Source organism: Vitis riparia, chromosome 3, assembly GCF_004353265.1.
Source record: "Vitis riparia cultivar Riparia Gloire de Montpellier isolate 1030 chromosome 3, EGFV_Vit.rip_1.0, whole genome shotgun sequence".
NCBI classification, from domain to species: Eukaryota; Viridiplantae; Streptophyta; class Magnoliopsida; order Vitales; family Vitaceae; genus Vitis; species Vitis riparia.
In genome coordinates, this window is record NC_048433.1 from 1,857,579 (window position 1) to 1,883,927 (window position 26,349).

At 39.9% G+C, this 26,349-nt stretch overlaps 2 protein-coding genes across 3 annotated transcripts in view; both read left to right on the plus strand.

Annotated features, from left to right (window-relative positions):
• The window catches only part of LOC117911693 (transportin-1-like), a 61,041-nt gene that overhangs the window by 30,432 nt on the left and 4,260 nt on the right, over positions 1-26,349 (plus strand).
• On the plus strand, positions 165-26,057 carry LOC117911694 (transportin-1-like). Of its 2 annotated transcripts, XM_034826095.1 has the most exons (21): positions 165-249; positions 505-582; positions 662-742; positions 1,152-1,202; positions 1,496-1,581; positions 2,520-2,586; positions 2,693-2,749; positions 2,842-2,871; positions 2,993-3,052; positions 3,224-3,337; positions 5,551-5,664; positions 6,171-6,269; positions 9,575-9,700; positions 9,786-9,860; positions 10,032-10,103; positions 10,174-10,284; positions 17,224-17,307; positions 19,521-19,628; positions 20,194-20,298; positions 25,701-25,846; positions 26,005-26,057. In XM_034826095.1, exons 2-20 carry the CDS (start codon positions 568-570, stop codon positions 25,791-25,793), a joined length of 1,548 nt encoding a protein of 515 aa, XP_034681986.1. In that variant the 5' UTR covers positions 165-249; positions 505-567; the 3' UTR covers positions 25,794-25,846; positions 26,005-26,057. The 2 variants fall into 2 exon arrangements, with proteins under 2 accessions (XP_034681986.1, XP_034681987.1); XM_034826096.1 differs by lacking the exons at positions 25,701-25,846; positions 26,005-26,057 and having other exon boundaries at positions 19,521-19,678; positions 20,194-20,271.

The window sequence follows — 26,349 nt, forward strand, 5'->3', positions numbered from 1 at the left end:
TCATTTTGATGATATTTCTAGATAGTGTTCATAGAATTTGTTGTGTCCCTTTGGCAGCAATTTTTTTATTTTTTTTGGTAATATGTATAGCAAAGCATGAAATCTACATTCATTTACAAATATAATACTTAAAATTTGTTCATGATATGGTGTGCACAGATCTGTGAGGATGTTCCTCAAGTGCTTGATTCAGATGTGCCTGGGTTAGTTGAACGCCCCATCAACTTATTTCTTCCGAAATTATTCCAGGTAAAGTAAGAACTTGTTTCATTAATTTTATGCTCCTAAGTTTTTTGATAAGCAAGCAAATAATACGATTCTATAGACAAGCACATTATGCTCCTAAGTTGTAATTGTAAGTTCTCTTCAGTTTGCTGTTCTGTACTTAAGTTTATACTAGAACCCTTTTTTTAACTTTTGCTTCTGCTTTTTGTTTTCTCTTTCTCTGTATGTGTGTGTAGATTTATGTATTTCTCAACTAATAACCTGGTTTTGCTCCAACAGTTTTTTCAATCACCACATGCCTCACTAAGAAAGCTTTCATTGGGTTCCGTAAACCAGTACATTATGTTGATGCCCGCTGTAAGTATGCCTAAAATTTTTGCTCTTCAATACTTAGTGGACTTAATTCTGATGTTGCTGGAGGGTGATTTGGTTGCAGGCATTATTTGCTTCCATGGATCAATATCTTCAAGGTTTGTTTGTTCTCGCTCATGACTCTGCTGCAGAGGTTCGGAAATTGGTGAGTAGTATTTTGTTGCTTCATTGTATCTGGGTTAACATGCTCTGTGGGATTCTATTTCTTTCAGTTGAATAAACTATTGTAAGTATTGGTATGAAGAAATCAGTTTTGGCATTTGTTTAGTCAATAAGGAGTTTGTAAATCTTTATTAAATTCTTCATAGATTTTCTTTTGCTGGTGGCAGTTATTTGTAAATAATGAGTATTAATCTCTTTTATAGATGAGCACTAGGAAGTCTAGGATTTTTGGAAAATCGTATTGTCTACTCTGATATCAATTTTATGCTCATGATTTTTCTTTGAATTTCAATATTGTGGTTTTCAAATTTCTATGAGCTATAGAATTTCTTTTCATATATAGAGAGCCTGGTTTTGCCTTAGTCACTCATTGTCTTTCTCTTGTTAAACAGGTTTGTGCAGCATTCGTGCAGCTAATTGAAGTTAATCCATCTTTCTTGGAGGTGGGTGTCTTGTTTTGTTATGTTTCCATATTGCACATATTATTCTTATACTTCATCCTCCTTAATACATCAATGGGTGTTTAGATACCAGTTTTTTTTCTTATTTTTTATTATTATTTTATTTTTAGTTTCTTTTCATGTCTGGGTAGCTAAGTGAAGAATTAAAGTGATTTTTTATTCTCTAATCCTATTCTGCATCTTAATTTTTATATGATACTATCTTTCTCTTATGGTTCAAATGATCACGCCCTCAAACTCTTCTTTTTGTTTTTTATTTTTACAATTTATTGCAGCCGCATTTGAGGAATGTAATTGAGTACATGCTACAAGTCAATAAGGATAGTGATGATGAAGTGGCTCTTGAAGCTTGTGAATTTTGGTAACCCTCCACTTTGTGAACTTTGTTTGAATATTTTGACAAGCAAGCTTAATTTGTTTGATCAGAGACAGGCAACTTAGTCATTATGTAGTTTTCAGGTCTTTAGTAGGAGCGGTTCCTGATACACTATAGCCTATTGTAAGATTTTGTTCTATTTGGTTTTTTAGAAGTATCATTTAGGTAATTAGAGTGTTTGTGTGACTAGCTCCAGTTTGTCTTGGCATCCCTCTCTAGGTTAACAATGAAGCCTAAATTTTTTTGAGAATTTGAAATGCTTGCTTAGAAGAATTATAAATTAGATCTGGAGTTATTATTCGTAATCCAAATTGGAATTAGTTGGTGGTCACCTCCAACACTTTTGTTAGATTACATGTTTTTACATTCTTTTTGTGGCACAAGATTTAAGAATTATTTCAAGTTTGGTTCAAAAAATGATGATGCTGAATTCTAATAGTTTGTTTATGTACTGCCCTCTCTCTCTCTCTCTATGTGTGTGTGTGTATGTTGAGGTTGATATGAATGTCTGTTCAGGATCATATGATCATTTCATTTTCAGATTCATGTGTAGGAAATGAAGGTAATAGCTATTCATTTTTTTCAAGTAAGAAGTTGTCTGTTTTGGGAGCGGTGTGTCTCATATGATACAATATTGATACCTTAAGATTGGTTATTCCTTTCTAGATACAGCATCATGGAACGACACCCTATCATGACTGTTATTTCGTAATGTTTTGTCACCTTCTATCAAGAGCTTGCTTAGCTTCTTTATTTGTTTCCTTTCTTCTAAGTGATTAGAGAAGGATTGTCAATGTTATGAAGTACATAAGAGGCCAGTGCAAAGTTTCTTCTTGAGTTGTGATGCTAGCAACTCTATAACTTTTTGCTTTTTGAGTGATTCTTTTTGGTATTTTATTTCTAATCATACTTATGATGGGCAGGTCTGCATATTGTGATGCACAGTTACCACTTGAGAACTTGAGAGAATTCTTGCCACGTCTAATTCCAGTACAGCAAACTCTGTGATGATTTCCTTTTTCTTTTTTGCTAATCCTATTTTCTTTCCCTCCAGAGCTGTTTGAAATGATTCTCATGCATTTACCACATTCTTTAGGTTTTGTTATCAAATATGGCTTATGCTGAAGATGATGAATCACTTGCTGAAGCCGAGGTTAACTTTTCTCAGTCATTTTACCATTTTGAACCATTCTGATTGGGGAGTTACTGTAATTCCTATTGACCTTGCATTTTATTTAATTGCAGGAGGATGAGTCTCTTCCGGACCGCGATCAGGTTTGGTTTTAATTATTTAATTCCTGGATCTTTTCAAGTTTATTATTTCTTCTCTTACAATATTCTGTACAATGTACTGAGTGTGGAAATATTTTTCTTTGGCTAAACCCTTGCACTACAGGATTTGAAACCTCGCTTTCATTCTTCTCGGTTTCATGGATCAGATAATGCAGAAGATGATGTATGCTACTGATTTTCTTTTCTCTGGTTGCTTATGTAAATTGTTTAGTCTGTCAATCTCACAAAATGTGAACAACTTGGATATGTAGTGCTTCAGTTAGTGTTATAGAATTAAGGTTATTTTTAATGAAATCTCCTTTTGAGTAACCATTTTGAGGTATTATGGTATCAGGATGATGACATAGTCAACATTTGGAATTTACGGAAATGCAGTGCAGCTGGGCTAGATGTTCTCTCAAATGTGTTTGGGGATGAGATTCTTCCAACAATGATGCCAATAGTGCAGGTATTTAGTTTTTTAGCATTGGATGCAAAATTTTGACTATAAAGTATGGATTCTTTAATTTTTTGTTCTTTCTTTATGGTTTTATTTATTTATTTATTTTTTAATTAGTGGAGATATCATCTTCCTGGCTCTTTCTCCTCACCTGAGTCTTCTCTCACCTCCTATTGTCCATCTTTTTCCTGGTCAAGGTTTGAATGACTTAATATGTTTCCTAATACCTGGTATATTTTATTTATTTATTTGTTTTCAAAGTAATAATGAGGTTAAGTAAAGGAAACAGAACATAATCACCATTTTGCAAAAAAATTCAGCCATCACTTTTTTTTTTCCCCCCTTGGGTTAATAGCTTGACTGCGCCTAGCGATCTATGTCATGGATTTGGGTTTTGTGTGGTGGTATTTGCTCCATTCAACCCCAAATTTTAGTGTAAAGGGTATTTGCTGAAAAGGATCCAAATATTAGGTTTGGTTTCATAGAAACCTCATTCATAAACATTAAATAACACGAAAATAAATTTCTATGAATGGAAGCAACTAAAATAGTAACCACTAGATACATATTTTGCAATTCTCCAACTATAACATAGATAATCAATTTATGAAGTATATCTCAACTATTAATAAGAGCTAGTAATGCCAGTCCGGCCTGGATATAATATATATAGGAATGGCCTTACAGTATTGGTGAATGAGTATTGATTTATTTTTAGTTGTCCTATCGTACTCTGCTTACTGGTGAGAACTGTGGAATTCAATTTTTGAGTTCATAGTTCATATTGTGTAGTGCATGATATACATTGTGAGTCCAACTCCTACAAGTTTAAGCTTTTTTAAAAAATGGTAGTTCAACATCGCATCATAGCCTCATTAGGTGGGAGGTCATGTGTTCGAACCTCACTACTGTGTATATATATATTGATAGGTAAATAGGAGAATAGATTAATGGGTGTTAGCAAAAGGTGCAGCCAAGTACACACGTACTATACAAAAAAGGCCTAAAGGCTAGCAAGAGAAAGAAGGAGCAAAGATAATACAAACCCACCTAAACAACAAAGAAACCCCCCAAACAACAAACATACCCAAACCCCTAGAAAGCTGGCTCAACCCCAAGCATGACAATAGGCTGCCCGAAAGCCCTTTTGAAACCACATACCAACAACGAAAACAAGACCGCAACCTCAGAGAGAGAAAACTGAACCCTCACTGCTCCCTTCCTTTCCCTTGACTGCGAGAGGAGTGTCATTGTAATTCACTGAACATTCAAGCTTTCGGATTTCCCTCTCCAGACAAGAAGATGAAGATTTCCAACTCCCCCTTGAGACCTTAACCCCACGTCCTTTTCTTGATTCCATTTTCTTCAAAAGAGCAGTGATTTCCTTTTCAAAACCCACCATCGGCAGCCCTAAAAAACTAATGAACTCGCAAACTTGCTAGGTATAATTGCAAGCAAAACTCCCCCCCTCTAACAAACTGCTTACCTCTAAAGCCTTTTTGACGTCCATTTCCTTAGCACTACCCACCACTTCCTCACCCGAAGGGCCCTTCTCTTCATTTCCCGTGAGATCCAACAACCTTCCATCTTGGAGCATCATTTGAAGCGGCCAAGATCCCGAAGAAGGGAGATGCCACCCTTATGAGTCCAGCCTTCCCATCACCTAGAGTAGAAGGCCCAGCCAAAGAAGAAGAGAGCATAGGGGAGGACTTACCTTGAAATCCAAACGGTTCATTCACCCTTGAAATCCACCTTGCCTAACCCTGAACCTCCGTCTTTAGGAGAGGATCATTGAATATCTCCAAAGAAGAAGCACAGGGGTTCCTCTGCTTCCTTACCTGTGCACTTAAGCACAGGGGTTCCAAAAGAGGTGTTGAGTAAGCCCTAAAGAGGCTGATTGTGGTTGTTTACCTACAAGCATGTGTGGTATGGGCCTACACATGAGGGAACGTGTTAGAGTGCATGATATACATTATCGGCCCAAATCCTACAAGCTTAAGCTTTTAGGAAAATGTGTAGTTCAACATATTAATATCATTTGAGTCTGATAGAAGTCTTGTGATCTCCATGTTTTGGATGGGAATTAGATTGGAACTTATGTTGTGCCTTAAAGCATCATAGGAAATAGAAGTTAAAAGTTATATGTGTCTCGACCATTAGTTTCACTTCTTTGCAATCATTTACTTGTGTTTAAAATATGATTTCCTTAAAAATTTCTGCAGGCTAAGTTATCAACTACTGATGATGAGACCTGGAAAGAAAGGGAAGCTGCCGTTTTAGCTCTTGGTGCTGTAGCTGAGGGCTGCATTACTGGTCTTTATCCTCATTTATCAGAGGTAAACTTTTGTTGACTCAGAAACTGAGTAGCTACGTTCTGAATTGGTTGCATTTTGATTTATAATAATTGTTGCAAGTATGATGTTTGTGGTCTGAGACGAAGTTGCAGTTATAGTTTTACCAGTTTGGTATATTCATGTCTTTGACATTGCTTGTTAGGAGTTATAATTTATACATGCTTTTCCTCTACTTTCCCCCCAGTGGTTTGTGGACTTATAATATTGGAATCCTTTCTTATATGGCTATTCTTCTAATGTCTGTACTGGTGTGTATTACTTAGTTGGGCATTTCCTTATTCATCTACACTGGTAAGGTATATTTGGCATGCAACATTTAGAATTCTTGTTTGCTGGGTTTCTATGTTAGGTAAACTGTGCAATGCCTGATTGATGGTCCTTGCCCTTTCATTACTTGAATTTTCTGTCTTAGAGTCATAAAATCTTTGTTTCCTATCTGATGCCTTGCTGATTCAGATTGTTGAATTGTTGAATTGCTTTTATGACAGATTGTGACATTTATTATCCCCCTCTTGGATGATAAGTTTCCTCTCATACGAAGTATTTCCTGTTGGACGCTTTCTCGTTTCAGCAGATTTGTTGTTCAGGTATGAGAGAATTCCTTCTACTAGTTGCTTTGCCACAGCAAGTGTTTTTGCCTGCATCTTAATGCACTTTCACTTTGTATGGAGAAAAATTATTATGATAAATTCAGTTTATCTTAATTGTGTTGTTGAGATGTTCATGCTGTGAACTTTTGGAGGGAGTGATTGAGCAAAAAATATGGGATGAATCAAGAGTATGACCTCATATTGGCTCAGCCTCTATGTCCTTGAGTTCTATGGCATGAATCTGTGGTTGGAAAAAAAAAATTGAAGAAAAAATCTGTTTTTGTGCCAAAAAGAGACAGATGTTTTACATGGCATACCACTCATATATTTTGGGGTACTTAGTTTCCACTCTTACCATATGGTTTTCCTTTTTTGGTTTTTGTTTTTTTAATCCTTCAAATTTTTTGTTGGAAGAGTTCTTTTTCTGAATTAAATTGTGCTGTTATTTATTTTAAGGTATTAAATTTTAATGAAGCTATTGAGTGGGAACAATGGTACGTTGTTAATTTAGTGACGTCGACCATTGAAAATTGCACATGCTATTTAAATTTCCAGGCAGTTAGTTCAGAACCTGAATAATGGATTTTTCTTGAGTTAAAAACTTTTGACCTTTCTATAGAGGAGGTTGGGGGAAAACTGAGAGGGGTTATTGTGGAAAAGGGCAGAGGTTTTTCTGACTGGATTAGGTTTGAGGATTTGAGTTTGCGTCTCTTGTTGGAAGGGGTAGAAGATTGTTGCAGGGATGAGGGTTTGGAAAGATGGAGCAAAGGTTGGGTGGAGGGGGGCAAGAGGTTCAAGTTGGAACGACTCTTGAACGAGGCATGGAGGTTTTTACTTTGCTTTGTTCTGGCTGAAGAGGAGAACAGTTTCTCGTTGGTTTTCCCTGAAGGGAAGGGCTTTCATGGGGGATGGTCGATTCTAGCAGAGAAGCTGCGTTATTTAGGTGTAGCCTCCTCAACTGAGGCTAGGAGAGTGAGTGGCTCCTTGCTAAGGCAAGGAGCGCCTGTAGGGAGGCAACAACCCGTGGGTCTTTTGCTGATGCTATGAGGAAGCCTCGTGGAGTGGCAGGGGAAGCGGTCTAGGTTCAGATTGGAGAAAGTGAGGTGTGACGTAGGGAAGAGTCTCTGCGGTTGTTTGGTCGGTTGGTTTGATGAGAGGTCAGAGCAGCTATCTGACTTATCCTTTTTGAAATCTTTTGTGACTGCTCTTTGGTCTCTAAAGAACAGAGGGGGAGGGGGGGAGGAGATTTCTGGTTTTGGAGGTACCTTGCTCTTGTTTGATTTTGGGATTCTTGCTAAGGTAGAAAGGGTGCTTGCCAGAGGTTCTCGAAGGGTTAAGGAGAGAGTGCTACACTTGGTGAGGTGGACTCCGGAGGCTGGTTGTCTGGGCAAGGGGGGTTGTGCCAAGGAGATGTGGGTGATGGTGTTGGGTCTCCCGTTACATCTTCGGAGTCGGGTGGTGTTTAAGAAAATTGGGGATGAATGTGGAGGGTTTGTCGGTGTGGATGAAGACACAACTTTGATGACTAATCTGCTTTGGGCCAGGATTTTGGTGCATCCTGTTGGGAGTTCTTTACCTAGTTAGTTTCAAGTGGTAGTAGGCAATTCCGGCTTCTCTTTACAACTGTGGCGGGAAGCTCCGTCGGGTTTTTCTTGTGTGGAGCTGAGAAGAAGAAATTGTGTGCCCAGTGAGCAAGAGGTTGGGGGAGGAGTGGAGGTCTCCTTGCGCTGATGAAGTGACTGGGACGGGGATGCATCCTTTGAGTACTGTAGCAGCTGTCGAGTTGCTTTGCTGCAGGCTTAAAGCAGCGGAAGAGGGTGCTGCGGGCCTTGATGCAAAAGCTGTTGCCGTAGGTTTGACTTGTTGCAGGCTGAGGTTGGTAGGGGAGGCTACAGTGGACTCTGCAGCAATTTTTGCTGAGGGGAGGATTTCCTAGGACGTGACAAGAGGGCTACAACTGTAATGGGAGAAAGTGGGGCAGTTGGGCCTGTTGCCTTTGTGAAGGATGGTGGGGAGGTTCTTGGGCATCCTTGTTTGGGTAGACGGGGGCTGTAAGAGGCCCTGGTGGTGTATTTGGGGATGCCTCTTCGTCTTTGGATTCAAGAGGGGTGGGTCCACTGTTTTTGGGCCTGGCCAAGCTTGTATTGAAGCTAAGGTGGGAAAGGCCTCTGCGAAGGATGGGCCTTTAAGTGGAGCTTTAAAAGGCAGAGTGAGCTTGCTAGGGCTCTTTTCTTCTGCAGAGAAGGTGTGGGAGGTGCGTGTTCTTTTTGTGCGAGAGAGCAGAGGAGGGGACAATTTTGGTGGTTCAGTCGGGAGAAGAGGGCAGGGTATGTCTTTGGATGAGGAGCCCAGAGTTGACCTGTCCCATGGTCCTGATGTCCTTTTCCTGTGTGATTGGGGTAGTGAGCATTTTCCTATGGATTCGTTATCTTCTCGAGTTGTGATTACTAATGAGGCACTCGTGGTGGAGGCAAATAGGCTTACGGGGTCTTCTCCCCTCTCCTTGGGTCTTCAAAGCCCTGGTTGTTAGCCGCTAAAGATGGTTCTGCAAGATGGCAGCGTGCTGGATCTCTTGAGGAAGGCTGTGAAGGAACCCTTTGGTATGGAGTTAGTTGCCAGGGCCGAGGAGATGAACTTCCAAGGATGTGGAAATCGGGATCTTGGAGGGGGAGAATATTAACAGTCTTCCTAGTGGTTTTGTTGAGTTCAATAGTTGTTTAGGGATGCAAATAAGCGAGCTTTGAGAAGGAAATTTGTGCTCTAATCAGAAAAATGGAGTCAAGAAAAGGGCTGGGGATAAGGATGTCAGGAGGTAAGAAAAGGTGTTCTTCCTGTTTTGAGAGGGAAATCCGAAAGTTAGAGTGCTCAGTTAATTATAATAGCTCTCCGTTCACTGCTAGGGGAAAGGGGAGCGGGGCTGGGGTTTGAGGGAAGAGGGTGCTTCCGGTTGTAGGGTTCTCTCGTTGGTTCCGTTTTTCTGTTTGTTCTATTTAGTTAGGGCAGCTTGTTGTGAGGGTGGTGGGTATTTCTCCTTTAATTTGTATACTCCATGTGTGCTTTTTTGCGCCTTTTTGCAAGTGCTTGAATATATCTTTGCTTACCTATAAAAAAAAAGTAATGGATTTTTCTTAAATTTTGTTGCTTTTAAATATTATTGAGTTTGATCATTTGTTTTCTTTACCAAAATTTGCCTTCTTACTTCTTCTTACTAAGAGTTCTCACCTTTCAGAACTTTTTTCTTTTCACTTTTAAACTGCTGTAACAAAATTCTGAATGGAAATTATTTTTGTTGTCTATTTCAGGGTATTGGTCAGCAGAAAGGCTCTGAACAGTTTGACAAAGTTCTTAGGGGTCTTCTACGAAGGATATTGGATACCAACAAGCGGGTGCAAGAGGCTGCTTGTTCAGCTTTTGCCACACTCGAAGAGGTTTCTGTTATTATGCAGTGTAATTATTACATTTCTGTTTTTAGATATATCTCTAGATCCCAATGATTGTTTGATTTACCATCAGGAGGCTGCAGAAAAGTTAGCACCACACTTGGAAATTATTCTACAACACCTAATGTGTGCTTTTGGGAAGTACCAGGTTGTTTTCTGGCCCTTTCATGTGCTAGCTCTTCTTAATATGATCATGATGAGATATGATAGTGGTTGATTACATGTTGAAGCTAACATAATGTTTGTATCATTACAATTACATTTTATTCTTATTATTCCACTGGTCCATAAATTTATTCCATGATTTGACTATATCCAGAGACGAAATCTCAGAATCGTATATGATGCTATTGCAACTTTAGCAGATGCTGTAGGAGAGAAACTAAATCAGGTACTTTAATTCATGCTGTGATTATGTTAAATACAATGCTCTGCTAATTCAGTATCTTGTTTTTTTGTAGCCCACCTATCTTGATATTCTAATGCCGCCATTGATCGCGAAGTGGCAGCAACTTTCTAATTCAGATAAAGACATTTTCCCACTGCTGGAGTGCTTTACATCTATAGCACAGGTATTTATTACAGTCTTCTTTTGACCTTAAGCTATGTTATTTGTTTGTTCAAGGAACTTTGTCTACATAATATATAAATTGGTATACTATGATCATGCCAGAAAAATGCATCTAAATGAAGGCCCTGATGTTACAAACACTTTTAGAACCTGTGATTATTCCACAACTATCTAAGCTCTATCATAGTAATGTACTTGAAATTACACTTGGAATTTGACATTTGAAACCCTATTAGGAGTTTTTTAAAACTTAAAACCATGATTTGTCACAATAGTCAAGCTTTAAGGGTGTAATCATGTTGAGGTTCATGTTTTTTAATTTGAGTTTTACAACCAAGAATCCACTGAATTATATTTGTTCAAGAGAAAAACAAAGCTGATAGGTTAAAGGGCAAAACATGCCAGTGGTTTCTCTTGGAGGTAAGTGCTGGTTCAGTGTTGAATAAAAAACCTTTGAGGTTTCGATTGAGGAGACCAAAGGGTGATTGGGAAGATTTGCGAAAGGGGTCCAAACTTCTTGTTGTGGATTAGATTTGGTGGGAAAGGGCTTGGCTTTGCTGGTGGAAGGGGTTGAGACCTGTGATGTTCTCAACGATGGGGAACCTTTTAGAAAGGCTTAGGTGGAGGGGGGTGGACAATACTTGCTGGAGTTGCACAGTAACATAGCAGGACGGGTTCTGCTTTGTACTGTTAGGAATGTGGAAGAAAAGAGGTTCTCCTTGGTGTTTCTTGAAGGAAGAGGATTGGTAGGGGGGGGGGGGGTTGGAAGATCCTGTCTAGTAAGTTAAGAAGCCTTGGTGTTTCCCTGGCCCAAAGGAGAGTGGAGAAGTCCAAAGCTATCTCTAAGAAGGTGTTGGTCTGCATTGGGAACGGTGAGGGAAAAGATGGCTTGGTAGTAGGGGCGATGTCTTTTGGCTCTTTTGAACCATGTAACGTAGTGTGGATTGAAATAAAAAAGGAGACGATCAACAAAAATGAGGAAGCTTTGAACATGAGTCTTGTGGGAAGATAAAGGGGACTTTCTGATCGGCCCCCGGACTTCGTCTCTTTGAGGAACTGGGCTCAACTCAATTGGCAGTTGAAAGGAAAACTCCACTTGGCTTTGTTGGGAGGGTTCCTTATCCTTTTTGAGTTTGAAGATGCAGGTGAAGCTGAGAAGGTGCTCTAGTTGAGGTTGAAATGGTTCAATGGAAAAAGTTTCTATTTGGAGTGGTGGAATCCCTTTGTCGAGTGCCTCAAGGAGGAGAGGGGCATTCATGAAGTGTGGGTAAGTATTTTGGGTCTCTTCTTGCATCTCTGGGAAAAAGGTTTGTTTAAAAGATTAGGGGAAACTCATGGGAGGTTTGTGGCCATCGACGTGGAAACGACGGAGCGTTGGAACCTGCAGTGGGCCAGAATTCTTGTTCGGATCAGAAAGTGGAAGTTTCCTAGCTCTTTGCAGGTAGTGGTAGGATCTTCTTGCTTTGCGATCTAGTTGTGGTGGGAGATTCCACATTGGAGGAGTGAGGTGCATTCTTCTTTGTGTTACAGTGAAAGGATGGTAGGAGAAGATGGTATGGCTAGGTTGTGTGCTAGAGAGAGTGGAAGAAGGGTTTTCTGAAAAGGTGATAGCACAAGTGTTGATTGAAGACTTACTGTGCATTCAAAAGGAAGATGAGGTACTGTTTTGAAAAGATGGGGATTGATGGGTTTGTAGAATCCTATCCACCCTCCCTCCCCCTTTGTCGTTGCGTGTGAGCCTTGTGGGAAGAATGATGAGGTTTTGGGCCTTGGGCCAAGTTGCGATTTGTGGAGGATTGGAGGAATAGAAGGCCCATTTTGGATAAAGCCCAAGGTTCTTTGGAGGTGGGCTGGGTGCACTGCAAGAGGGGAGTGGAGAAGAGTTTTGAGGCAACTGCCTTTGGGCCCATTCCTTCGGATTGTTCTAAAAAAGAAAGAAGTCGTTGGAGCCCTAGCAGATTGTTGGTCGTGTGGGGAGAGCATAGGAGCTTCAAATCCTTGTGTGTCAAAGTGGTCTTATTTGGAGGCAATGATGATGCTTGTAGCCGACCCGAAGCTATTTCTTGGACTTTGTTTTCTTTTGGGTGGGAGGGGGGGGGGGGGGGGGGGGGGGGGTGTTGGTTTCTTTTTCTTCTACTCCTTTTTGGGTGATGGAAAACTCCGATCAGGGAATAGACAATAAAGGAACCTTGGGTAATGGGCAGGGAGGGGAAGGATTTTTTGAGCTTGGATAGGGGAGTATTGGAAAGTGTGCTTGACATTGTGAAGAGGCCTTCGTCAATGGTTCTTCACGATGGATCAATAGTGGTCTTCCTGGAGAATTTATTTCCCATCTAGGAGCGCGGGGTTCTGTTGTAATGGTGCTTCAGTCTTGGATCAGGTGGGTGCCTTTGGCTGTCTAGATAGCGAGGATCCGCTATTAGATTGGGATTTTTCCAAGCTAGTAGATTTTAGTAAATTTTTAGGATTGCTAGTCAAGGGGTTTGAAGAGGAAATCTGGATTTTGTTGAGGAAATTAAGGATAAAATTTGGACATGGGACCCTAAGCAAAGTGCAGAAGAAGAAACCTTTGTCCTCTTCTTGTTTTAATAGGGAATTAAGGAGGTTGGATTGTTCGTTCAATTTTGGAGGTTCTACTCTTTTGTCCAGAAGGAGCAACAAGAACAATTGGGAGCTGGTTCCAGTTGATTGATGAAAATTAAAATCCTTTCCTCGAATGTGAGAGGGCTCAATGATGGTGAGAAAAAGAAGTTGATTAAGTTAGTGGTTAGGACTCAGAAGGCAAATTTGGTTTGCTTTCTTCAGACTAAGATGCAAGAGATGTTGTTATAAGTGGTAAGAAGCTTGGGTGTTGGAGGATTTTTGAATTGGGGTGTAGTTGCTGCTGGAGGAGTGTCAATAGGCATTTTGATTTTTTGGGATAATAGAGTTTTGGACTTGTTGGAGTTGGGAGTGTGGAGGGTTCTCCATTTTCAATTGCTTTAGAAATTGTGAAGATGGTTTAGTCTTGGTGTTCAATGGAGTGTATGGGCTAGTTTTAAAGAGGGAGAAAGAGTATTTCTAAGATGAATCGGGAGCTATTAGAGGTTTGTGGGATGATCCGTGGTGCCTAGGAGGGGATTTTAATTCTATTAGATTTCTAGGGGAAAGAAAGAATGAATCCATATTCATGGTAGATATGAGGAGGTTCTCATATGTTCTAGAGGAGCTGATGTTGAAGGACCTTCCTCTCTTTGGAGGTCCGTTTATGTGGTGTGGAGGATTGAACTCTCAGGCAACTTCAAGGTTAGATTGCTTTTTAGTCTTTGATGAGTAGAAGGACCATTTTTAGGTATCTCTCAATTTGTTCTTCCTAAGCTCACTTCTAAGCATTGTCCAATTATTCTTGAAGGTGGAGGTGTCAAAAAGGGCAAGAGCCCTTTTAGATTTGAGAATATGTGGCTTAAGAATGATGAGTTCAAAGTGGCACATAATTTTGAGTTCGAATCATGCCGTTAATAATGCTTTAAATTTATCTGGTGTTGGTTGTTGCGGGGCAGTCAACACCCCAAGGTTTGGGTCCCCATGAAAAGTCCTAAGGGCTTGGCCATGGAAGGTTTCGTTGTTATAAATAAATAAATAAATAAAAAAACTGATGAGTTCAAAGACCTCATGAGAAATTGGTGGATTGGGTATGTTGTTACTGGTACTAGCAGTCACTGCCTTGCTAAGAAGTTAAAGGCTCTTAAGAGGGATCTTAAAGTGTGGAACAAAGAAGTTTTTGGCAATGTCTCCTTTAACAAATTGGAAGCCTTTTTCCGCATTCACTTTTGGGACTCTAAAGAGAGAGCTTCTTCTCTTTCTCTTGAGGAGGCGGAGGCTAGAAGGGGGGGGGGTGGCTTAGAGGATTATAAGAAGTGGACTTTATTGCAAGAAACTTCGTGGAGACAAACCTAGGGAAATCTGGTTAAGGGAGGGAGATAAGAACGCTCACAAGATGGCCAATGCTTGTGCTATAAGAAACCTGTTAACTAAAGTGAGAGTCAATGGGGTTACTTTGACTGTTGATGAAGAGAACTTATCATACTCTTCTCTTTGAGATGGGGGGATTGGAGAACTAGTATAAGGGGTTTACGCTTCGAAGTGTTGGGTGAAGATAGATTCAGAAGCCTAGAGGTGCCGTTTTTGGAGGAAGCCTTGAGTAGTCTTTGTGGAGATAAAGCTTTAGGCCTAGACAATTTTACCATGACTTTTTGGCATTTTTGTTAGGATTTTGTTAAGTTAGAAATTATGGCTTTCTTTAAAGATTTCTTCCTTCATGGCACCATTCAAAGAAGCTTAAATTTCACTTTCCTGGTATTGATCCCAAAAAAGGGGGAACTAAAGATTTGAAAGACTTTAGACCAATCAGTTTGATAGGGGGCTTGTACAAGTTGCTTGCCAAAGTCATGGCAAACAGGCTTAAGACGGTAGTGGGGGAGGTGGTTTTAGATACTGAACATGCTTTTATTCAAGGTAGAAAGATTTTGGATGCAGTGCTCATTGTTAATGAGGCTATTGATTCGAGGTTAAAGGGCAACATTCTTGGTCTCCTTTTAAAGATGGATATTGGGAAGGCTTATGATCATGTCAATTGGGATTTCCTATTGGCAGTCATGACTAAAGCTTGGGCAAAGGTGGATAAGTTGGATAAAATGGTTCATTTCCACAACAAGCTTTTCTGTCCTCATTAACGAAACCTTTTTGGGCTTTTTTTGTAGCACTAGGGGCTTGAGGCAAGGTGACCTATTGTCCCTTATCTTTTCATTTTGGCTATGGAGACTCTTAGCCAATTGTTGTTCGGAGCCAGAAATGGTGACTTCATCTCTAGGTTTAAGGTGGGAAGAAGCAATGGAGAGGGGATGGATGTGTCTCGTTTTTTGTTTGTTAACGACACCATAATCTTCTGCAAGGCCAATAGTGATTAGTTGAGATATCTGAGTTGGGTGTTTATGTGTTTGATGCGATCTTTGGGTTAAAAGTGAATATGGATAAAAGTGAAGTCATTCCTATAGGGGGGGTTGTGACAATGGAGGATGTTTGCTTTGGTGATGGGGTGTAGAGTAAGGAAGCTACCTTAGAGAAAAAGCCTCATTTGGTGAATTGGAATTTAGTTCGTGTAGATAAGGAAGGAGGTCTTGGAATTTGTAGCCTTGTTGCCTTAAACAAAGTCTTGCTTGGGAAGGGAGTTGGAGATTTGTTGAAGAGAGGGAGCGCTTTTGGAAACAAATCATTATTAGGAAGTTTGGAGAAAAGGATGGGGGGTGGTGTTTGAAAGGAGTGAGAGGAGGTTATGGTGTGGGGGTGTGGAAAACCATCAGAAATGAATAGGAGGATATAAAAAGTAGATCTCGCTTTATAGTTGGGAATGAGAGAAGGGTTGAGTTCTGGAAAGACGTGGTGCGAGGACTAAACTTTGAAATAAGCTTTCCTTAACTTGTTTTTGTTGGTAGTAAACAAAAATAGTGGGGTACTAGAGGCATGGGAGGAGGGTGGGGATTTGGGTTGTTGGAGCCCTCGCTTTTCATGAAGTCTTAACGATTGGGAGATGGGAGAAGTGGAGAATTTGTTTTGTAAACTACAACCCTTGGTTGTTAGAAGGGAAGTGGAGAACATTCGGAGTTGGAGAGAAAGCAAGAATGACAAATTTTCAGTCAGATTTCTTTATTGCTTCTAGAGATCCTTTTCCATTTAGTATTATTTGGAGGTTATGTGCTCTAGTGAGGGTCATTTTTTTGTTTGGGAAACGTCTTGGAGCAGACTTTTGGCTCTTGACCAGCTGAAAAAGAGGGGAAAATTTCCTGAATAGGTGTTACTTGTGCAAAAAAGAGGAAACTACAGATCACCTACTCCTGTTTTGTGATAAGGTTAGAATGTTGTGGAACTTGATTTACTCCTTTTTTGGTGTGCAGTGGGTCGCATTCCTTAGAAGGAATCTGTTAGGTTGACATGACACTTTCATGGGTAAAAAACGGGAGAAAGTGTGGAGGGCTGCCCTCTTATGCTTATTGTGGACTATTTGGAAGGAAAGGAATAGAAGAGTTTTCAATGACGTCGAGTGGTCCGACCAAGCAATTAAATCTATATTCATGTATACTTTTGTGAATTAGGCTAGGGTGTATATAGAGGATCACACGTTGTCTTTGACTGATTTTGTAGATTGGTTGTTTGTTAGGTAAGGGTTTTTTTTTCCTCCTTACTGCCTAGCTTTTTTTGGGCTTTGTTTGTATACTTCATTTGTACTTGTTTCACCGTCTTTTAGGCACTTTTAATGCAAGCCCCTTTTATTGCCTATAAGAAAAAAAAAAAAAAATCTGTTCACCAGTACATACAATTCCAAGTTGGGATGAGTATGTGGATTGTGCTTTTGATTCTATAAGACTTTCTGATATTTTTTTGCTGCTACAACCACATGCATTTATACTTTCTGTTTCAGAGTTTCCATTAATATCTAGGAGCTGTGGTAGTATAAATGTATATGTGGGGGATTTAGGTGCCATTTAGTACACCATTTAATAGGCTTAAAGGAGCTTTTTGATGGTGCAAGTTTTTTACAGGGTGTTTGGTTTTATTTAAGAAGTCCTTTATTTAAAGATATTAGGACTTAAATGCTCTTTCTTTTAAAGTTATAACCTAATAGCTCTTACCAAAAGAGCTTCAAGAATATAGAATTTGTCTCAAAAAGTTCTTTTACATGGACATTTATAATCTTATAATTTTTATAAAATGATATCTATAACCTCGTAAATCTTATAAAATGACATAAAATTATATTAAACAAACACAAACAATCTCTTTCTAATAAGCTTTTTTATGTATAGAATTTTTTTAGAAAGGACTTTATTAGAAGGTATAGATTGGCCAAATGGGCCCTTAGTGACTTACTGTGATACAAAAGACTGATGTGTTTTACTCCTTCCAGGCATTGGGTACCGGGTTTTCTCAATTTGCTGAGCCCGTCTTTCAGAGGTGCATAAACATCATCCAGACACAACAATTGGCCAAGGTCTCTATATATTATATTTTTTATTGTGTTTTTTGTCAGAGTTGTAATTTATCATTTCATAGATTATCGTCATTAGTTTATGGTTTGGTCATTATTATTATTTATTTATTTATTTATTTTCTGTATGTTGTGTCATTCATTCCACCATGTAATGGCATAGTGCCTATGGTCATCATTTTATACTTTTATGCTTTATACTTGATGTCATTATGTTTAAGTTCATCAGTAAAAGGAAGGTTAATCTAGAAACATTGTTGAGCTTTAGACATCTACCCACATCTTATTTTTGGCATATGAAGAATATTTGCTGCGAGGAACCTGTAAAATTTGTATCCATTTGGAATGGAAAGATTATAGTGTCAATGCCAAGATAATGCACTGAGCGCATGACACCATTGAATTTCTATGTACTTTTGTTCTATGTCTCAGGTTCTTGTCATCTGTCATCTCCCCCTTCCCCCCCTTCTGTTAAAAAGTATGTCTAATTGAGTTACTCGGTTTGGAAGTCCTTATAATGGAGAAAAAAATAAAAATAAAAAGACAAGTCTTTGTGGTTAGGACAATGTCGTGGTTAGGACAATGTCCCAGTTAGAAGTGGTTTTTGTGTTACTTGATTCTTTTTATAATTATATTAACCTTGATTAGTGAGACTAGAGTAGTGGTAAAGATTATAACCATGAAGTCTTTATTTGGTGTTAATTGGGTCCTTCCGTTTTAGGTTAGAGACACTCTTTTAGATTGGTATGTTTCCTTTAAGGACAAGAAGCATAGAAAGGTTTGGCGGGCAGCTCCTCTTTGCTTATTTTGGACGATTTGGAAGGAAAGAAATAGGATAGTTTTTGATAATGAGGTCCTGTTGGTTCAAAGATTGAAAAATTCTTTTATTTGTAATCTCTTTTCTTGGGCTAAATCTTCTATAGTTGTAGGCCCCTTAACTTTGTTTAACTTTGTGGACTGGTTGGGTTCTTGTTGAGGGCCGGTGAGTGTTTGTCCCTTTTGTTTCCTGTTTTTAGGCGACGCTTGTATACTCCCTGTATGCTCTGGGTTGCCTTTCAAGCACCCTTTATCTAATTTATCCTTGTGCGTTTATCTATATAAAAAAAAATAACCATGAAGTCTTTACATGATTCATTTTCAAGCGCTTTTAGTTTAATTGCCCTTTTTACCTATTAAAACAAGTAAAGACTAGATAAATCGTAGATAGTTACTTCAGAATTAAAAAATTTATTGAGCTAAAATTTAGTAAAGCTAGGAATAGAAATAGTAGTCAAGTTGATGGAAGGACCATATTTAGGTTTTGTTTGCCTCTTTAGGAGTGGTCCTGAAGAATTAGAAAGGGGATGAAATGGAGTACTATTCACCTTAAATGTTTGTGGTACATATCTTCCTCAACCCAATATCTGATTTCTGTTCTTTTTCAGCTCTCCTAATGACATCTGTTTTGATCTGGAATTTTTTTTTTTGATGAGTGAAGGCAATTGTATTAAAAGAAAAAGTATACATGTATACAAAGCAAACAAGGTGCGAATACACAAAAACTCCGTTTTGCTCTGGAAATTGAGTACTGCCATCAGCTAGGCCTGCTACATTCAATAAATGAACTTGTGGCCAGCAACGTGTTAGCATTTGGTCTATTGTTCTTAGTGTAAAGTTTATTAAAGTGGAAAAAATGGAGCCCTAGTTGGATGAGGTTTCTCATATTTCGAACTAACTTCACTTTTGGTATAGAAGAACAAAAGTTTGCTTATGCTTTAGTATTTTTCCTTTCAGTTTTGTAATGTGCCTGATCAATTATTCCAATGATTGCATGTTTCTATCCCCATTTTGCTGGCAGAGCCGCAGGTCTAGTCAGTTTGTACATGGTAGTATGTATTTACCAATTAATTTTCTTTCTTACAAGTTAAGAGCAATATGTGCAAGAACCTGTTACTACTTCTGGTAATATATTTTATCAAAAGGAGTTCTGTCTGTTTGATGGGCAGATCAATATGTATGCTTATGAAGAAGTATTGATGCCTCAAGTGAATTGATATAGATACAGTGCAAACTGTATGTCCCCATAGACAATCACTTCTAAACATCTTCATTATAATGTAGAATTTTGCATTCTGCTTAGCTGGTCACATTATATGTAGCTCCTTTAAAAGTTAATTTGAATGACAAGAATATTGTTGTTACAACTTGCAGTTTTTGTTTTGACACTTATCTTTCAGATTGATCCTGCTTCAGCTGGTGTTCAGTATGATAAAGAGTTTATTGTATGCTCTCTCGACTTGCTGTCTGGACTTGCAGAAGGTCTTGGTAGTGGGATAGAGAGTTTGGTATTTCCCTTTCTCCACAATTTTTGGATCTGGAAGTTACATTAGACAAGGTGTTTTTATGAACAAAAGTTGTCTGCCTGTTCTTATTTTTGAAATTGTACAAGTTTTTCATCCTATACAATGATTCTCTTTTTCTGAAAACGTGCTTTGAGAAGAAATGCACATTATCTAAAGTAATTTGCTTTATAAAGTAATTTAGCCTAACAATATATAGATAATCTGACAATAATCTTATGATATATATAAAATAATTTTGCTTGATATTCTTCTATATGGGCCTTTTGCATGATGCAAATGGATTCATTGGATGGTATAGGCAATGCAACCATTAAAATCTAGAAACTTTTGTTCACTTATTTAATTCTTAATTACTGGCTAGCATCAGGAGAAGGAAAAAAAAAATTTAATCATCTCTAGGCCTAGATAATTGCAAATTGTTCCAGATCTTTAGCTTTTTTGGAATGCACTATTGATGCTGCATAAGAACAAGGGGTCAGTTTTTCTCCTCCATGAATGCATAATGTTGAAACACTTGTTCAATTTTTCTGATTCAACTTTTCTGCAGGTTGCGCAAAGCAGCTTGAGGGATCTCCTCCTGCAATGTTGTATGGATGATGATGCACCAGATGTTCGACAAAGTGCCTTTGCACTTCTGGGTGATCTGGCAAGAGTAAGTTTAAAATATATCAACTGGCTTATATTACATGGCCAAGCATGCATGTACTCTGTGGGCTGAGACTAGGTGTCAGATTTGTCAAATCTCTAAATCTTAGGACAGCGACACAACTGTGTTTCTGAAATGTCCAATTATAGTTGGATTTATTAAGTTAAAATAAGTTGTCTTTGTAACACACCATGATTGGCATGCACACTTAATTTAAAACATGAAAGTATATTGCATAAACATTGTTGAGAGAGAGAGAAAGAAGAAAAACCTTAATTCTCATTAATGTAATGATCTACTTACAATTGAGAAATATATATATATACAAGGCTAGGAGTCCTAACTACCATACATGTATCCTATATTAACAAGGAAAGGTTATATACTATAAATACATTATATTCAACACTCCCCCTCAAGCTGGAGCATATACGTCATATGCACCAAGCTTGTTACAAATATATTTAATCCTAGGACCTCTGAGAGATTTAGTGAAGATGTCAGCTAGTTGATCATTTGAATTAACAAAACTTGTAGCAACACATCCTGATGCGATCTTCTCTCTAATGAAATGACAGTCAACTTCAATATGTTTGGTCCTTTCATGAAAGACTGGATTGGATGCAATATGTAATGCGGCCTGGTTATCACATATGAGTTTCATCTGTTCATCCTTTCCAAATCTCAACTCTAGAAGAAGATGTCTCAACCATATGAGTTCACATGTTGCCAAAGCCATAGCTCGATACTCGGCTTCAGCGCTAGATCTGGCCACTACATCTTGTTTCTTACTCTTCCAAGATATTAGATTACCTCCAATAAAAACACAGTACCCTGAAGTGGAACGTCTATCTGTGGGTGAGCCAGCCCAATCTGCATCTGTGTAACCAACAACCTGAGTATGACCTCTGTTCTCGTACAACACACCTTGGCCTGGTGTACTTTTGATATATCGAAGAATGCGGATTACAGCATCCCAATGGCTATCACATGGTGACTGTAGGAATTGACTAACAACACTCACAGGAAAAGAAATGTCTGGACGAGTAATGGTGAGATAGTTCAATTTACCTACGAGCCGTCGATATCTCCCGGGGTCTCCTAAAGGCTCCCCCTGTCCTGGTACAAGTTTGACATTCGGATCCATAGGTGTGTCTACCGGTTTACAGTCTAACATACCAGTTTCTTCCAGGATGTCTAAAGCATACTTCCTTTGGGAAAGGACCACAGCAGAACTGGATTGAGCTATCTCAATTCCCAAGAAATACTTGAGTTTCCCCAAGTCTTTGGTCTGAAAGTGGGTAAAAAGGTGTTGCTTTAGTTTCTGAATACCATCCTGATCACTGCCTGTAATGACGATGTCGTCCACATAAACAACCAGATAAATACACTGCCCCAAAGAGTTATGATGATAGAAAACTGAATGGTCTGCTGTACTGCGAAGCATGCCAAACTCTTGAACAACAGAACTAAAACGGCTAAACCATGCTCGAGGAGATTGTTTCAAGCCATATAGAGAACGGCGTAACCTGCATACTAAACCAGACTCCCCCTGAGCAACAAAACCAGGAGGTTGCTCCATATAAACTTCCTCGGCAAGATCACCATGAAGGAAGGCATTTTTAATATCCAATTGATAAAGAGGCCAAGAACACATGGCAGCCATGGAGAGAAGCAGACGAACAGAAGCAATCTGGCAACCGGAGAGAATGTGTCACCATAATCAGAACCATAAACCTGAGTATAGCCTTTAGCAACTAAGCGGGCCTTAAGGCGATCAACCTGACCATCAGGACCAACCTTAACTGCGTAAACCCAACGACAACCAACGGTAGATTTACCCGAGGGTAAAACAACAAGATCCCAAGTGCCATTAGAGTGCAGAGCAGCCATTTCATCCACCATTGCCTGTCGCCAGCCTGGATGGGAAAGAGCTTCATGGGTGCTCTTTGGAAGAGAAACAGAGGATATAGCAGAAACAAAAGCAGAATAGGGTGAAGATAATCGATGATAACTCAAAAAATTGTAAATAGGATGAGGATTACGAGTAGAGCGAGTACCTTTCCGAACAGCAATGGGTAAGTCATTAGGAGAAGGCAGAGCCGGGGTAGGTGAAGCCGAAGGGATAGGAAGTGAGTCAGCAGGTGCCTCAGCAAAAGGGAGAGGAGCAACGACACGAGGGCGACGATGATAAACCTGAAGTGGCCGAGGAGGCATAGCATCAGGTGGGGAGACAATGGGAATAGGCAAGACTTCAGAAACAGGAAGAGACTCAGAAGTGGTGGAAAAGAATGGTGAGTCCTCAAAGAAGGTGACATCAGCGGAGATAAAGTATCGATGAGTCTCAAGGGAATAACAACGATAACCCTTCTGAAGTCTAGAGTATCCCAAGAAGAGACACTTCATGGCTTTGGCGGAAAGCTTGTCCTGTCCAGGAGTGAGAATATGAACAAAGCAAGTACAACCAAAGACACGAGGAGGAAGGAAATAAAGTGGTTGGTCAGGGAAGAGAAGGGAGTGAGGAATCTGATCATGTAAGACAGAGGAGGGCATACGATTAATCAAATAACAAGCGGTAAGAACAGCGTCCCCCCAAAACGAAAAGGAACATTGCTATGGAGGAGGAGAGTACGAGTTGTCTCAACAAGATGTCGATTCTTGCGTTCAGCTACCCCATTTTGTTGAGGAGTATGAGCACAAGAAGACTGATGAAGAATCCCATGATGAGACATAAACGAAGTAAATGGGGCTGAAAAATATTCCCTGGCATTGTCACTGCGTAACATACGAATAGAAACATTGAACTGGGTTTGGATTTCAGCATAAAATTTCTGGAAAATAGAGAATAACTCAGCTCGATTTTTCATTAAAAATAACCAAGTACATCGAGAATAATCATCAATGAAAGTGACAAAATACTGAAATCCTAAAGTAGACGCAGTCCGACAAGGACCCCAAACATCAGTGTGGACAAGCTCAAAAGGAGACTTTGCCCGATTATTCAAACGCTTTGGGAACGAGACACGAGTATGTTTCCCAAGCTGACATGACTCACACGGAAGCGACGATAAAGTGGAAAAACGAGGGACCATCTTCTGGAACTTGGAGAGACTAGGGTGGCCCAGACGATTGTGAATGAGGAGAGGAGCATCAGTGGAAATGCAAACTGCAGGAGATGAATCCGAGGTGAGGTGATAGAGGCCTTGAGACTCACGTCCTATGCCAATCGTCTTCCCCGTACTCCGGTCCTGCAAGGTCACAAATTTATCAGAAAAGGTAATAGAGCAATTAAGAGTACGAGTGATTTTGCTGATGGAAATAAGATTAAAAGGACATTCAGGAGTATAAAGGACAGAAGTGAGAGGTAAAGAAGGCAGAGGAAGGGCCAAACCAATACCTTTAGCCACAGTTTGAGAACCATTAGCTAAGGTAACATTAGGTAAAGCAGAGGTAGTAGTAATAGAGGAGAAAAGATCCTTATTACCAGATAAGTGATCAGAAGCTCCAGAATCTAGAATCCAGGGTCCAAGAGAAGATGTGTGGGTAAGGCAGGCAGAGGCATTACCAGGCTGGGCAACAGAGGCAACAGAAGCCTGAGATGCGGAAGAGCTCGGAGCTTGAGGCAGCGGAGAATCAGAGGACTGGGCCACATGGGCAGTGCGAGGAGGTCGTCCATGTAACTGATAGCAACGATCGCGAGTGTGGCCAAGTTTATTGCAATAGGTGCAATGAGGACGTTGACCTCTACCTCGGGTACCACTACGGCCTCCTCGAGAGTTAGTTTGAGAAACTAACACAGAAGAATCTGAAGTGCTATCAAATGGCAAAGTCTGAGTGGAGGAGATACGGAGGAGGCGAGCAAACACATCATCCAAGGACGGAACTGATGAACTACCAAGAATCTGATCGCGGACAGGCTCAAGATCCGGACGGAGGCCAATAAGAGTAAGAACCATGAAGAACTTGTCAAGCTGTGTTTGTTGAGCCCCAACATCAGGAGTAAGAGGCATCACAGTCAAGAACTCCTCCTTAAGAGAGGCAATCTGGCCAATATAAGTAGATAGATCCAAGTCCTGTTGGCTGAGATGGACAATTGCAGAAGCCACCTTATAAAGACGCTGGATATCATTCGTATATAATCCTTTGGCCTGAGTCCAAAATTTAAAACAAGTTTTGTAGGCCCGAAGATGAAGAAGAATCTTGGGATCAACCGATTGCCATAATACACTACATAACTGTGCATCTATCTTCCTCCACTGTACGCGGTCAACCTCAGGGATATCTGCCTCCTGTGTAATCAAGTGATCCTCATATCCTTGACCCATAAACCAAAGTTCAACAGACGCAGACCAGGAAAGATAATTGTCACTGCCAACCAATTTCTCCGAAGTAATCATAGGAGATCCAGATATAACAGCGGAAAAAAATGGAATTTTTAGTAGTCATATCTACTTATCTGAAGAATGAAGTATGTTTGGATCGAAGAGAGCCCTAATACGGCTTCAGATTGCGGCGTGGCACCACCGAAAAAGGGAGACGGCCTCAGATCGCGGCGTGGTACCACCAGAAAGGTAGAAGAACACTTCCCAAGGCACGTGCAGGGATTGGAGTGGAGAAAAAGTAGTCGGAGCTTCGCCGGAAAGGCTGTTTGGAGGGCCGACGGAGACAAAAATCCCCAAAAGAGGTATGTGCAGGGCTCGGATGGGAGAACCAGGGAGGTAGGGAGGCTGGTCGGCGTCAGGCGAAGCTGGAGGAGGAGGCGCGTGGCCGGAAAAGGCCTCACGCGCCCTCACGCGCCGGCGCGTGAGATTCAGTCGCCGGTCGGAAATTTGCGCGTGGACGGCGCGTGGATGGGATTTTGGTGCCGGTGCCTTCACAAAAGTTGTAGATCTCCTCCAGGCGCTCCTTCTGGTATAGTCGGTGTCGGAAAAATACGTCGCCGGAAAAGTCGCCGGAAAAGTCGCCGGAAAGTCGCCGGAAAAGCTCGCCGGAAAATTTCGCCGGAAAATTTCGCCGGCGGTGAGTAGTTTCTGTCGACGATCCGAATGACCGGAAAGTATTGGAAGATGGGGAAGGTGACCGGAATGAAACACGGTCACCGGAAGGTTTCCCGGAGTTGATGACACGGGAAACAAGAAAGAATTAGGTTTTCTTCCTTGGCTCTGATACCATGTTGAGAGAGAGAGAAAGAAGAAAAACCTTAATTCTCATTAATGTAATGATCTACTTACAATTGAGAAATATATATATATACAAGGCTAGGAGTCCTAACTACCATACATGTATCCTATATTAACAAGGAAAGGTTATATACTATAAATACATTATATTCAACAAACATATTAAGAAAGTGACCTAGGGAATTGCTAGATGATTAGTGATGCTTTCCTCCCCCTCCTATTTTTTAGATGCATCTGTTATCTACTTGTTTGAAATGGAACATCCATCATGGATCCAACATCCATATCCATGCCATGTCTTACACAAGCACTACATGTTAAGCCTTCATTTTTTATCAGCCACTGGATAGCCCAATTGCAACCCTGGCCTGCAGGTTAGGTTCTCATAACCCATCCCTTAAGCAGCTAGTGTGATTTGGGGTTTTAACCTTGTAACCCTTGGAAGGAAAAATTGTTCAACCATATTATTTAGGTGGTTTTATTTTCCTATTCATGTTTAATATATTTCATTCTGTTTGGTGATCTTGTTTAGGTGTGTCCTGTTCATTTGCACCCTCGTTTGTCTGATTTTCTCAATGTTGCGGCCAAGCAACTGGTAATAAATTCATTTCACTAACTGAAAAATATTTTTTAGGTATTGCTTTTTTTTTTCTTATAAATTTTATGTAATGAATGATTTATACAGAACACTTCTAAGCTGAAGGAAACTGTTTCAGTGGCGAATAATGCCTGTTGGGCAATTGGAGAATTAGCAGTTAAGGTATGTTCTCCAATTTTTTCTTCAGCAAAATCATTCCACATGATGTGCCTTTCTGGTTTATTGATCTGTCTTAAAAGTTGACTGGATTTTAACATAAGATAGAATGGGTTCCCATTG

Coding starts and splice junctions, on each gene's coding strand:
- LOC117911694 (XM_034826095.1), top strand. Junction 1,203..1,495: donor TTAATCCATCTTTCTTGGAG/GTGGGTGTCTTG, acceptor AATTTATTGCAG/CCGCATTTGAGGAATGTAAT. Junction 9,861..10,031: donor GTGCTTTTGGGAAGTACCAG/GTTGTTTTCTGG, acceptor GACTATATCCAG/AGACGAAATCTCAGAATCGT.